The sequence below is a fragment of the Myripristis murdjan genome, chromosome 17, assembly GCF_902150065.1.
Source record: "Myripristis murdjan chromosome 17, fMyrMur1.1, whole genome shotgun sequence".
NCBI classification, from domain to species: Eukaryota; Metazoa; Chordata; class Actinopteri; order Holocentriformes; family Holocentridae; genus Myripristis; species Myripristis murdjan.
Window position 1 is genome coordinate 8472312 of NC_043996.1, and position 15551 is coordinate 8487862.

The following is a 15551-nucleotide window of genomic DNA, read 5'->3' on the forward strand; positions in this document are numbered from 1 at the left end:
TATCAGGAAGACGAAAATTATGTCTTGTTTTAGACTGACTGCCATGCATTTTTTAATCCAGTGGGGTTTTACAAGCATTTCCCAAACCCAAGTGTAGTGTAATTTTCTCAACACATGTAAAATCCTTCATTGTAGTTAAAACATGAAAATCACCCAAGCTATTAGAGGGTTTTCATCCAACAGTGAAATGATATACTGAGATACTACATGGTGTCAAATTGACAAAATAACTAAAAAATGGTGTCCCTTGAAGACAATACCTCAAGAATAAAGGATCAAGGCTATCTTTATTATCCCCCAAGGCCAATTTGTTGTATAGTATGTCTTACAGATAAGACACAGGATAAGACTGTGCAAATTAAATGTTTGTGGTCACATCGTGCTTGTAAATTGGAGAGTTTGTGTTCATCATTTACCTTGGATCAAATCAGACAGTGCCTGTCAATGGCCACTAACAGTGACCTACACAAATGCAGGCTTTGTGACTTATTCATTACCAACCACAAACATCCACATTACCTCTCGCCAGTTCAGAAAGTGCTGGGAAAGTGCTCTACTCTGAGAAGGGCTAGGAGAACTCAGTAACATTAATCTGAGAGATTTCCATCTTTTACTCTTGTTCACCTTGCATACAAATAGATGGAGGGCCTAGAGAGGTCTACAATAATTCTCTACAGCAATTCACATTTATTTGCAGGGGGTTCATTTTGACACACACCAGGACTTGCCAAAATTGGAATTACATTGGTTGACTGGAAGCATTATTCTATTTCACATTCTGTTAGGAAGCAACAGGGACATGTTGGGGCCATGTTGACTATTAATTGCCAAATTTGTGAGATGCATTATCAAGGTACCTGTCTCAACTTTGGAGTGGTCAGTCCTCTCCGTCACCTTCTCCTGACTGATGAGGTAATCAACAATCCGCACCCCGATTGGTGGCTCAGTGTGGTTCCACTCCATGATGACCAATGAGCTACTGGGTTCATAGGTGTGAGACAGCTTCAGCCTGGCAACAGACATGCAAAACTGGGCTGTTAGATGAAAAATGTCACCAGCTTGTTCTTATTGCACTAATCAACAGCTAACACTGTCCCCTGTGTTACACAAACCTGCAAGGCCTTGGCTAAACAAATGAAAACACTGCCTAAAATGTCATATATTTGTCTATCAACAGGGAATATAGCCATTTTTCCTGATGACTTGACTTGGTCTTGGATAGTGGTCTCCAACCATGTGCCACTGAAATCAAAGTGTATGCATGTTTTCACTCCAACCAATCACTACTACAACAGCTCATTTCACTGATTAGCACACTTTCAAAAAGACAAAGCAAGCCATGGCTGGAATGAAGAGCTGCATACACATGGGTCTCGATGACACATGGTTGGAGACCGATGCATTAGGAGACAGAGCTGTTCCAGGACATGATTGATGGTGTTTAGGACAACTCATTTGAGGGGGATATATTTGGAGAAAATTATATTATTCTAAGTTTAACTCCAAACCACTAACATAGGTCGGAAAAGTGGGGCGCAGGTGGGGAGCCCGTCTGCGCCAAAGGCACTGGAATCACACCGACACCAGTCATCGATAACATCACCCTTCCCGGAACACCACAACATGCTCATCATCGCTTCCTGAAGAGCCTAAAGGAGAGAGAGAGAGAGGCAGGCACACCATGAGACACATAAACAACATGGTTCTTTAAATTTGGGGCAGTGAAAACTTCAGTACCATCTTGATCTTATTAGGTAAATTATATCACCTTATGACACTGATATGGACACTGTCGTTCAGATGGCCAAAATCTACATCGCTCATGGCCTTGAGCCATTAACAGCAGTATCTGCACTATCAGACCTAACTTCTCTCTTCTGTGTAAGCACAAGCAAAGTTCAATCAGACCTTGTCAATAGGAGCAGCTGTATAAGCGTGAGGATGGCAGCCTTACAACCTTAGGGGGCATGGATAGCACCGTATCGACCTCTCTGCTGCTGGAGGACTAGGAGTGGTATCGACGTACAGATGTAGTCAAAGAAAAGTCACTGCACAGTGAGGTAGATTATGGCACAGCATGCTGCCAGCAGATTGAGGCAAGATGCAGCACAAGGAAAAAGCCTTTCCTGTCAAGCCTGCAGTCTCCTTTGATGTCTTTTCATAAGAGAACAGACCGACTTCAGCTGGCTTATCACACACACATACACGCACACAAGCACGCGCGCGCACACACACACGGATACACACACAAACCTTTTCCTTCCTTAGTTTTGGTTGATGACATGCAACTCACTAATGCACTCTGTACCAATCCAAAAAATAAGCCTCTACTTTTCTTTTCTCACCCATTCTTAACAGAAGATAAACACTGAACTCACCAAAAAACATTTCCCACTACTATCCCTGGATTTGCATCCATGTCTAGCTAGCCATACTCCTCACACTCCAACATCAAATGAGAAGTGGTTGAAAAACTGAAAAGTGAAAGCATTTCACTTATTTCACACCAATTTTGGCGATGTAGTGAAAAAGAAAAAAATACAGTGAGTAGTGTAACAATTACACTCCCACATAGAAAAGTAACCTTACTTTTGAAATGAGTGACCAGTAACAATTTAAACATATAGATACATAGACTTACAGATAATTTTTTTTTTGACTAACAAGCCCAAAACTGACATTCACATATTCCATTATAAGGTACAGCAATTTGTCTGTTTTGTTTATTGCTTAAACACAAAAATATTACTTAGACACTATGGGCCCTATCTTGCGCCAGACTCCCTAAACCCGTTATTTGCGGATTTAGGGTTGCGCAAGAGGCATTCCCCCCTAAAAGTTGCTATCTTGTGCACCTCCCGCTATCCGCAAAACACCTGCGCTACCCGCTATATTATGCATAGGCGTGTTTTAGGCGTTACGCCAGTTAAACCAACCAAGCGGGTAGTGGCAGCGGGTAGCGGGTGGCACAAGATAGGGCCCTATAAGACAATAGAGAATTTGGTTAAATGAATAAATAAATAAAAACTAGGTAGTTGGCATGAGCAGCAACAACACCACCTATAGACACTCTGACTTCGCCAAGAAAAGAAATCCACATGTTCATGCATACCCACCTGGTAGGTTTCATTGTTGGACACCAGTTCATAGATGGGTGCTGCCTTGGTGATCTGCAGCAGGACAGGCTCAGACTGTTGGCGTCCTCCAGAAGTCCCGGGGCTCATGTGGCAGAGGTGGCAGGAGCGAGGACACTGGCCCTGGCTGGAGCAGTCCATCCGGACGCCGGCTGCCATGCGCTTGGCGCCTGTGTCCAGGAGACTAGCGATGTATGCCGGATAGGTCAGCGTCCTGGGCTCCTTGTCACGCTCCTCTGACTCCTCTGACGGGGAATTACCTGGTTGGATAGAGGGTAGGGAATTCATTGATCAACTGATTGCCTGATTCATTGGCTGATGGACTGATCAATTCATCATAATCTCAAAATATAGTACATGGCACTTTGCATAGGTAATTGTATGACAGCAAAAATCAAAACTGATAGCTGATGTAACGTAATCTAAAGTGAGAGATATGAAAGCAAGTCAATAAACATAAAAGTTAAAAAAGTGAGGTAAACCATAGGGGTAAACACATCATCATTACACAAAATAAAGTCAAAGTAAGTCAAGGTAAAACAGTCAGGAAGGAGACAGATAGTCTGTCCAATAACCAATTTCCTCCTGTTTTGTGATTTGTTCTTTAACCTCGATCTCACTTATTTACTTTTTTTTTTTTTTACTTGTGGTGGTAACAAGACAGAAATACAATGGATTAATGCATTTCCATATCTCCCCTGTTGAGTGTTTTTGGCTTTTCTACATCGCAGGCAAAATACATTGAGTGAAAATGTAAATGTTTGGGTAAATACAGCTGCAAAGGGCTTGATGTTCCCTGAAGCAAAGAGAGTGAACAGTGTAATGGGGGCAGACCTGTGCTGAACGGTGAAGTGTTTACACTGTATAAATCTGACAGTTTGTTTGTGTACCTCACATAGGCTGTTGTTCAGTTGACCTTAACTGATTTTTTCTGCTCTGGTTACTGAACTGGATGAAACCTTGAGGAAAAATAAATTATTTCTGAAGATAAAGCCAAAGCTCTGTCTTCCTCTTACTTAGAGAATTAATAGTTTGTTCATAAAATTGTGTTTGTCTACAGACAATACTGTCTAATTACCAGTTTTGGGGTTATTATAAAGTACATTACATAGTAATACATTACTTTTTTCTCTCTTTTCTGGCTTAATATCCATCAAGACTTTTTTTCTTGTGCTATCTCATTTTGGAAATGTCAGGGTTATGAGCAGACCACACATGAATGAGCCAACAAAAGAAGTAACTAGACAAAAGCACTACATCCTGGATATTCACCAAAAGCTAATTGCACCCACCACCACAACCCTGTCTGGCCACTCAGTGTGAAAAGTTAATCTGGGCTTCCTTACCACAAGACCAACACAAAGTTTCATGCCACAAAGTTTCATGATGTTGTATGAATCTGAAAGTTACATGCATTTTTATGTGAAGTCATGCCCACTGCCACACCCCACTTTTGCTAATCACTGTGAAAAAATTAATCAGTTCCTCCAAGTGAACAGGGGATCAGCTTGCCAGAGTAACTGGTAGGCAGTTTTATGTAAAGTGAACCAAAAAGGACAATTTCACTTTCGCTTTCATTCAGGTGGAAAAAATACAGTTTCATACAACATTTGATGTCCACAAAACAATAAATGGGGCTGTTTAAGTCACACTGGTTGGTTGGTTTTCAGACGGAGATAATGCTGTGTATCATCTGCATAGATTTCAGTCTTGGATTGCAGCTAAACAGATCCAAGGAAGGGCCTGCAAGACCTAGTTTATCTGAATCCATCAACATTAAGAACTCACTTGACTGCAACTGCCTGAAATGGTGGCGATTTTAATAAAACTTGCATGTGCATCCTTGTGAGCCTGTTTGCCTAATGTTGCAGAATACTGGGAGGGAAAACCCATGAGGAAAAATGTTCTAATTTAGCTAAGAATATTCTTCTGTATGGTACTTTATCTTGTTTCTACTTTATGAGCCCTCATTTCAACATCAGCACTGATGCCCAGGACAAGCAAATCATTGGCGACCTTAAGCAGAAACTTGTCTATGTGTTCTGAAACCCTGATGGGAATATTTGGAATAAAATAACAACCCCTTCCCAGTATTTTGTTCTGCGTTCAACATATAGACAAAGAACACTACAGAGTGTACAAGGGAGGCAGATGAGAAAAGATTCTGGTGGGTTGCAATTCCAAACCAGCAAGGGTACATGTGGTTCCAGGCACAACCAATACATCATCATGAAACAGCCAATATTTTCTAATGTTGTGGTGTTCATTGTTTTTGCCTTAATTGAAAATTGCATGGTGTTTTGTAAGATGAGTACATTTCACAACCTTCCAGCTTATGAAATGGATGCAAAACAATTCGTAAATGTACAAAAACCTGAAATCCATGAGAAACTGACTTCTGTCAAAAGCTGACAAAAGGTTGGACATGCCATGGTTTTCATCCAAATCCAATAAATCTCATCTAAATGTTGAATCCAAATACTGTATTAAGTTACGATGCAACTCAACTGACTGCCACATTATCTCCCACAAATTTTATGTTTGCTGAGGCACAGTGGTATTTTCACTTTAGGGAGAAAGACAGTGACAAGGGGAGAGAAAGAGTGAGATGGGGGGGGGGGGGGGGGGGGGGGGGGATGTTAAATGCAGAACTTTGGCATCACTTTTCCTTTATGAAGAAAGGGACTTTTTCAGATTACCATTTTGTGAGAGTGCTTGGCTGTGAGCAAACACAGGCAATTTAAAAGCTCAAGCACCAATTAGGGAATAGGCTTGTTGTGCGAGCTGCCTTTGATGAAATACGACACAGCTTTATGAGCCATGGGGTGATGGGAAAAAACACATGCACACAAACACACACTCATACACTAACACACAGGGACCCACTCACACATGTATGGAATGTGAAACGTACCAGCGAGCTAATGCACAGTACCTTCACCACACACTGCTATGGATGAAAGTGCATGTACACAATATGATGTAGAGTATAGGGACACACCTCTTAATCACTAAATTCAGGTGTTTCATTCAGTCCCATTGCCACAGGCGTATGAAATCAAGCACCTAGCCATGCAGTCTGCCTTTACTAACATTTAAAGAGCTCACTGAATTCCAGTGTGAAATTTATCCCCTCCTAGATATTCTACGATCAGCTGCAAGTGGGATTACTGCAAAGTGGAAGCGTTTAGGAATCACAACAACTCAGCCACCAGGTGGCAGACCACATAAAGAGTGGGGTCACCAAGTGCTAAGGTGCATAATGCGTAAAAGTGGCCGACGTTCTGTTGACTCAATAACTGCAGAGCTCCAAACCTCCTCTGGCATCAACATCAGCACAAAAACTGTGCACCGGGAGGTTCATGGCATGGGTTTCCATGGCCGAGTGGCCGCATGCAAGCCTTACATCACCAAGCACAACGCCTAGCGTCGGATGGAGTGGTGTAAAGCACGCCACTACTGGACTCTGGAGCGGTGAAAACGTGTTCTGTGGAGTGATCATGCCTCTCTATCTGGAGGTCTGGTGGATGAGTCTGGGTTTGGTGAATGCCAGGAGAACGTTCCCTGCCTGACTGCACTGTGCCAACTGTAAAATTTGTTGGGGGAGGGATAACGCTATGGGCTTGTTTTTCTGGGGCTGGCCTCGGGCCCTTAGTGTCAGTGAAGGGAAATCTTAATGCTTCAGCTCACCAAGACACTTTGGATAATGTTATGCCTCAAACTTTGTGGGAACAGTTTGGGGAAGGCCCTTTTGGAAAAACGTGACTGGCCCACACAGAGCCCTGACCTCAACCCCATCCAACACCTTTAGAATGAACTAGAATGGTGATCGTGGGCCAGACACTCTCGTCCAACATCAGTGTCTGACCTCACAAGTGCTCTTCTGGATGAATGTTAAACTAACACACTACACCTTACAGTTTGGTAGATAACCAGGTGTGCATATAGGTACATGTAGCAAACTTGAGCGCAGATTTGGTGCACTGCAGCAAAGAAACACAAGACTACATGCCTTAGCTCACTGGGCTGGTCAGCCGCCTCTGAGTCAAAAGTTTGCTTGTCTGTGCCATTTTCCAATTGGTAGTGAATTTCCCTGGTGTGAGTCAGTAAGGTTTTACCCCATCTTATTTGTATTGCGCTGTGTTCTTTATTTGGCAGTAACACCAGACAAGGGAAACAAATGAGGAACAGCCAACTCCCCTTCTTTTCATTTATCCTTTCAGATGCATGAAAACAGCTCGCCAAGTCTTAATGCTTATACACAAGCTACAAGCCAAGCCAATATACATTTAAGTCACCAAGTGGAAAGCAACAAAAAATGTACTCACCTAAACTAAGATAGGGTAAAACCTTACTAACCCCCACCAGGGAAATTCACGAGCAATTGGAAAATGGTATTGATTGAGAGGCCACTGACTAACCGACTGAGTTAATGCATGCTGGCTTGTAGGCGTTTGCTGCAGCGCACCATGTATAACGTGCCCTCCACTTACAACGCACGCCTAGATATCTTTTTCAAAAAAGTGAAGTGAGGGTATTGATGTAGCGCATGTGTGTCGTGCATCAAGTGTAGCATATGTTACGTGCATGTATATGGAGGACCAAAACTGCCAAAACCAAAAACTAAATAAATGACTCAATAAATAAATGAATGTCATTAAACATACAAAAAAAAAATAGATAGAACAGAAATTAATTAATTGATTAAAATGTGACACATCATTTTTTAATGTATTCTTCATTCTTATTTATTTATTTATTTATTTATTTATTTATTATTTTTAAATTATATATCTAACATATATTAAGCTCACCAAAGGATGGACCAGTGTTCACCTTCTGCTGCTTCTGTTTTTGTGTCTGAGCTGCTGGAATAGTCACAGTTTTTTTTTTTTTTTTTTTTTTTTTTTTTCCCTTTACATTGCGTTACGTTATGTTATACGTTACGTTACACGTTACGTGTTGCGTTATGTTATATTACATTGGGTAACGTGGTTTGGTTTAATATAGTAGTGCTACTGGCTCAGTGTGTTGTCAGAGGAGGGTTGAGGCTGCTGGCAAAAATAAATAGAGCGCTCAATTTTTGGTATGTTTAATGGCATATTCAATTATTTATTGAGTCATTTATTCATTTAATCTTAATTTTGGCAGTTTTGCTCACACGCCTGGCACACCAGTTGAGAAGGCGCCACACCTACATGAAACGACCACCATCAGAACTACATACACATCACATGTGTAACGCCTGTGTCTCCACTGAGTCTTCGTAAATTATTGGTGTTCACAACCCATTCTCTCTTAAACCAAATACCCTTGCATATAATTCCTTTCATACACTATATTACCAAAAGTATTCGCTCACCCATTCAAATGATCAGAATCAGGTGTCCTAATCACTTGGCCTGGCCACAGGTGTATAAAATCAAGCACTCAGGCATGCAGACTGTGAAACAAGACATTTGTGAAAGAATGGGCCGCTCTCAGGAGCTCAGTGAATTCCAGCGTGGAACTGTCATAGGATGCCACCTGTGCAACAAATCCAGTCGTGAAATTTCCTCGCTCCTAAATATTCCACAGTCAACTGTCAGCTCTATTATAACAAAATGGAAGCGTTTGGGAACAACAGCAACTCAGCCACGAAGTGGTAGGCCACGTAAAGTGACGGAGAGGGGTCAGCGGATGCTGAAGCGCATAGTGCAAAGAGGTCGCCGACTTTCTGCACAGTCAATTGCTACAGAGCTACAAACTTCATGTGACCTTCAGATTAGCCCAAGTACAGTACGCAGAGAGCTTCATGGAATGGGTTTCCATGGCCGAGCAGCTGCAGCCAAGCCACACATCACCAAGTGCAATGCAAAGCGTCGGATGCAATGGTGTAAAGCACGCCGCCACTGGCCTCTAGAGCAGTGGAGACGCGTTCTCTGGAGTGATGAATCACGCTTTTCCATCTGGCAATCTGATGGACGAGTCTGGGTTTGGAGGTTGCCAGGAGAACGGTACATTTCAGACTGCATTGTGCCGACTGTGAAATTTGGTGGAGGAGGAATTATGGTGTGGGGTTGTTTTTTCAGGAGCTGGGCTTGGCCCCTTAGTTCCAGTGAAAGGAACTTTGAATGCTTCAGGATACCAAAACATTTTGGACAATTCCATGCTCCCAACCTTGTGGGAACAGTTTGGAGCGGGCCCCTTCCTCTTCCAACATGACTGTGCACCAGTGCACAAAGCAAGGTCCATAAAGACATGGATGACAGAGTCTGGTGTGGATGAACTTGACTGGCCTGCACAGAGTCCTGACCTGAACCCGATAGAACATCTTTGGGATGAATTAGAGCGGAGACTGAGAGCCAGGCCTTCTCGACCAACATCAGTGTGTGACCTCACCAATGCGCTTTTGGAAGAATGGTCAAAAATTCCTATAAACACTCTCCTCAACCTTGTGGACAGTCTTCCCAGAAGAGTTGAAGCTGTAATAGCTGCAAAAGGTGGACCGACATCATATTGAACTCATTAATTCAATACAACCAGCCATACAAACAAATATGTTATAAACACTGCATATAACCATATGGAAGATTGTCCATCTTTTTTTAATGTGTAAAAATATTTTCATTAAAATATGTATGATATTTTGCATTTTGCACTGATATTTGGCAACTTGCAATACACCCACAAACCACTAGGGGGCCGTGGCCTATAATTTGGAAAATATTTTGCCATGGGTTAAATTCCACTTACATAACAACAACTTTCAGTTGAACTGATACTGGACTGTAAGCTGAAAACAAACCCACATCATTTTCTTTGAGCATGTATGTGTATGTCTATACAAATGTGTTATACACATATATTTGTATATGCATATGTACATATGTATGCAGAGTTTAAAGTAGCTTATATACCCACAGTTAAATTTGTGTGCTCTTGAATATGTGTGTACCTTGAATGTTAAGTGTCCTTGACAGAGTTACCACACAACCTTGAGGCCTTGTGATTGAGTAAGTGGGGCCAGTCGACTGATAAGTCCTCGCCAATCAGAGAACAGGTATGCAAATGAGGTCTGATCAAGGGGCAAAATATGTCAGGGGAGAATGAAATGTAATTCTCTGGCCATTCACACACATTGACCACCGAGCAAAGCAAGCTTGGTATGTGTGTGTGAGTGTGTGTATGTGTATGTGTGTGTGTGAGGGAGAGAGAGAGAGAGGGAGATATGTTTTAAGTAGAGGCACTCAGCATGCCATGATGGTGCCAGATTAATCAAAGGTGATATGTCAGAAGATAAGGCTTCTGTCTGTATGTGGTTTGTGGTTTGTGGTGTAAGTGGTGGGTAGGAGAATGAATGAATGAATGGGAAAGTGAGAAAAATAGAAAACAAATTAAAATAATAATTACAATTATACCACAACTACTACCACTACTGCCACTAACAATAATAATAATAATGACAATAATAATATTCATGACAGTATACCAGTGTGTGTGTATCTGTATGCATGTGCATATTTGCATGCATATAGACCTATGTGTTTTGGTGGATTTCTGTGCCCTTGTACTCAGCAACACACAAAACTGTCATCTATCCATGTCAAACTGGCTCCCCTCCAACTTATCAGCTCTCATCAGCCGATTTTCACTTATCGTCACTTGGCAGATGGAAATTAACTGTGGCAGCTATGTCAGGACAGCTGGGTGCCTTTTAGGGCAATGAAGATTGCCAGTGATTAGTTCAGTTGTGTTTTGGTTTAGTTCAGTGTCTTCCAAAGTGTGAGCAGGGACCACATGGGAATAGTAAAACAGGCCAGCAGCTCTTGCCCATGTGAGGAAACTGATGCCCAAAGCAGCAGGATACAGCATCCCAATAAAAACTCTCCAAACTCACAATGTGTTACTTAAACACATTATGTTGCAAGTATGTGATTTCCCACTCAGACACCAGGACATCTCTGTTTTCTTTCTTTCTCTCTGTCTTTTTGCCTTTCTATTTTTCTAAAGAAGATGACAATATACAGGGAAGTTATTCCTGCAACACAGGGGGCACAGCCGCCACCTATTCCATTTGCTGGATCAAATCTTAGCAAACTCAGCTGGTCTTTGGGCCATAAAATAGTAAAATATACAGCTAAAATATTGTCTGACACTTGAGCATAGCAGAAAAAATTCAGTTCCAAGGCAAAAGTAACTATTTAAGGGAACATCCGAGATGCTATTCAACCTATAATGTTAACTAATGTTAGCAGTGAGCCGATTCTTACTGTTACCATACTATACTACTTATAGATATAGATAGAGATATAGATATTAATGATTCTGCAGTGACCAAGGTTCAAATCCAGCCTGTGCCCTTTGCTGAATGTCATTCCCTCCCTATCCCCCCGCCTTTCCTGTCTCTCTCTACTGTCACTATCAAAAAAAAGCAAAATGCCAAAAAAAATAAATAAACAAAAACACAAAATTACCATAATAATAACAATACTAATAATGATTATCTTATTTTTTAGCACCAAATAATATCAATTTTGTTTTTGTGAGCTGTGTCTGCTAACATTGGGTCGGTTTAACTGTTTGGGCTCACACTCTCTGGCTGGTCAGTGTTCTGCGTTTGGTATGTTGGACACTAACTACGAAAAAAAATAACCTATGACATAAATCAAAAACGGCCACCAAGTGAATAAAGTGAATGGAAGCACTTTGAATGGTGGAAACAACTGAATGATAGTTGGGTGTTTACGTGAATTCTTCCGTACGTCTCCACTCTGACAAAGTGATCTCTCTCTCTCAACTATGGGTGGTTGCGGTGATGTAGGGAATCTAGCAGACAATATCCGTGCTATATATTTTTTTGTGTCACACTAACAGAAAAGAGAGAGCACCAATATTTCTACTTAACTGCTCTAACTCTCTCTCTCTCCTTTGTCATTCCCTTTCTTTGTCTGTCTTTGCTGCCAGCTCCTCTTTCTCACACTCTGTCTCTTTCACTCTCCCATTCTCTCGACTTTCACTCACTAAAAAGCACAAACGCGCACTTTTTAAGAGACACAAAAGCATGTGTGGTGGTTGTGAGGTACGGGAGCTATATCATGGTCGAATACGCACGCTGTACTGCATATCTCCTCACTGAGACAAGAAAAACAGTCCTTGTGTTCTCTCACGTTCTCCGAATCGCTCTCTCTTCTTTATCATTCGCAATATGTCAGCCTTGAGCTCTGTAATTGCACACACAAACACTCTCGTTTAAGCATGTGAGAACACACACACATGCACACAGAGCCCATTAAATCTTATTCACATTGGACAGAGAGTCAGCATCTCACAAAGAAAAGTGATGACGAGACAAAATACAAAAAAAGATCCTCCATCTTCAGCATTCCCCTCTTCCCCTCCATCATTCAGGCCTTCGCGAATACAATTTTGGATCCAATTATTGCCGGGCACCCCCTAATTCGATGTAGATCGGACCACGGGGGTCAACACGGCGTGCTTGTGCGAGTGTGAAGCTGGGGATTTCAGCCTGCTTTGACCAGTGCTATAACAGGCGGGATGACTCATCGTCTCTACAGTACACAACAGATGGAGCTCAGAGCAATTTAAATTCATATAATACCTCTCCATCAACCTCTTCTTCCCACACTCTTCAGTGCCAGATAACTCTTGTTCATGCCGACAGACTGAAGCCGGTCCTCCTGTTTGCAAAACATTCTTCATAGGCAATAAATGCACGTGTGTTTAAAAGAGAGAAAGAAAAATGTAGTCGGACATGTAAGACGATTTTATGTAGCATTTCAGAGTCAGTGCTACCATTTCACCTCTATTGCAGGCCCGCTGACTCACTCCATTACATCCACATTCACCAGAGCTCTTCATGAAAATGATGACTCATGGAATCCTCGTTCGACAGTGTGATCAAAACGTCCTGCTTTTTTCCCCTGGTCCCATCAGTCAAGAGTTGTTGTCTAAATGTAACTCTGACACCTTCATGTTCCGGCTCCCTCAGCGTGAAACCACCACCTTCCTCTGTTTAATAATAACCCCATTCACTCAGTGATTGGCCAGTGATTGAGAGATACCCCCTTTCAGCCACTAGATGATGCTAGTACCTCACTGGCATTGCTTTAAGTTTAGGGAAACAGCGCCTATCAATCTGCATGCTCGCCTGTTCAGCAGACAAAAGCAGGGCAAATCATACATAACCTTTTAAATGCGGTTGGCCGAGATGAACATTATATGGTTATACAACGTAATCATGAGCTCCTGCTGATCTGAGGATGTCGGAAATCAAAGCGGGCAGCAACTGAGTAAATGGAAGAGCAGTGAGATGGAAAACTGGATTAAAAAAGGGAGTTTTGAGGGATCGTGCCTATTGTTTGGGGGGAGAAAATGATAAACAGAATTAGTGGCTGCACGCAGGAAACTGAATAGGACACAGATAAACAATACTTTGTGCAAGGTGTGTGTGTGTGTGTGTGTGTGCGTGCGTGCGATGCATTCTAACCCTGAAACCTGGAAAATGGAATACATCAGAGCGCTTAAACAAATCTGTGTGACAGGCAAATCTTCTCAGATGTGCCGTGCAGTTTTGTGTGTACCTCAGTGTGTATGCACGTTTGAAGCAAGACCTTCCCAGGCAGCCAGATGGGGCTTGTACCTGATAATTCACGGCAGCGAGGCAGTGCTCTCCCCATATCCAGCTAAAGAAAATTGTAAATAAAAGCGTGCATCTTTCCCTTGGCTGCAAAGCCACGCTGAGATTCAGTGTGATTGCGGCTGCACAGAGAATATAAGCAAAAAGTCATGGCAAAGGGAAGGCATTTGTGCGTGTGTGAGCGCGTGTGTTTGTGTGTACATATGTCTGTGTGTAAGTGAGAAGCGACTACAGAAAGAGAAAAAGAGACAGAGGAGCAGCGTGAATTTATGGTTTTTGCGTGAGTGAAAGAGAAACTGATAAGGTGAGATGAGCGACAGACTGAGTGAGAGAAAGTATTTATGGGGGTGTGTATGTGTGTGTGTGGTGTGTTGGGTGGGTGGATTTGCATTTGCATGTGTATGCTGTGCGGTGTAAGAGCACTTGAACTCACTTGCAAATGCACGTCACCAACACAATCAACCACTTCAGCCCGACTATCGGCACCAACTTCTCACAATCTCCCAGGAAGCTGAATTTGTCGAGTGCGAATACGCTGTAGCTTTCTGAATATATGAATGCAACTGTCCTGAAATTGCCTTTTGAATTTGCTACTTACAGATGTTTCCTGTGGCCACCGTGCCATGGTAACAGAAACAGCAAAAACTGCAGTCCGACCGCAGACCCCTGGGTTCAATTCCCTTGTGCGCCCATGAGCTGCTGAGCGATCCATGAGCAAGAAACTAAACCCTCACTACTTACTGGTTGACCTTGCACCCTAGCTGAAGGGTGAAAAGACTTTCCGATATCATGTCAATTTATAGGCTGCTAATTTACTGCCGTTACAGCTCATTAACCTGGAATGTATCACTAACCTCTCATTAAGGACACAGTAATGAGAAATAAATAAAGCTAAGGAAACAGATAAATTACTTTATCATTTACTGGTAATTTGTTTACTTCTGGAGAAATGAGAAGATATCAGTGGAAACGTTGCATCAAGAAACACCTATAATTCTAAATTACTATATAATTTATAATTCTTCACCAATTTGTTAGTTGTACCCTGACTGTAAGGAGACATGACGCATTGATTATTTAAATGAATGGCCCAGAGCAGAGGTTCTCAGCTGGTGTTGGCTCGGCGTCCACGTTTGTCCTCGGCCATTAGGAGACGGTTCACACGCTGGTGAACTAAACAGCCATCCGGTTTGATTTTGCAAGATAAAACCTGCAGGTAAGGATGACACTTTAATGCGCTGTGAAGTCTCTGGAGGTGAAAATAGGAATGCCTTTCAGTGCTTTCGAAAATATTTCAAAATCACTACTTTGCATTTGCATTCAAATTCTGTCAGTTTTTCCCCTTGGCCAATTTCATAAGCTAAAGTAGAGATTTTTTTTTTTTTTTTTACCTTTTGCCTTTCCTATATATTTTTTTTTTTTATTATTTATTACTTTATTAGTTTTCTTTTCATCGTATATGTCTATCTAATATATATATATATATATATATATATATATATATATATATATATATTAAATGAGAATGCATGATGAATGAATGAACCTTTTTTTCTTTTTGGTGACCTGCTTGCCACTCAGAATCAGCCTGCACTCCACCAGAGAATCACTTGCCTATAGACTGAGTTGCTATTGAATTTTCCCCATGGAGGATGAATAAAATATGTTGTATATAAAAAAAAAAAATTAAAAATGAGTGCATTGGACAGAAGAGTAAAGTAATTCCTTTGACCATAAGGCATGCTACAGTTCAATTTTCCAGGTTTAGCTGTTTTCAA

The 15551-nt window shown here is 41.7% G+C and overlaps 1 protein-coding gene across 2 annotated transcripts in view; it reads right to left on the reverse strand.

The window, feature by feature from the left end:
* The window catches only part of astn1 (astrotactin 1), a 378530-nt gene that overhangs the window by 45948 nt on the left and 317031 nt on the right, over positions 1–15551 (reverse strand). For both annotated transcript variants that reach the window (XM_030073613.1, XM_030073612.1), the window contains exons 18-20: positions 3117–3394; positions 1516–1649; positions 858–1009 (exon numbers count right to left, since the gene is read on the reverse strand). In XM_030073613.1, coding sequence (XP_029929473.1) covers positions 858–1009; positions 1516–1649; positions 3117–3394 — 564 coding nt within the window. The remainder of the gene's footprint in view (positions 1–857; positions 1010–1515; positions 1650–3116; positions 3395–15551) is intronic.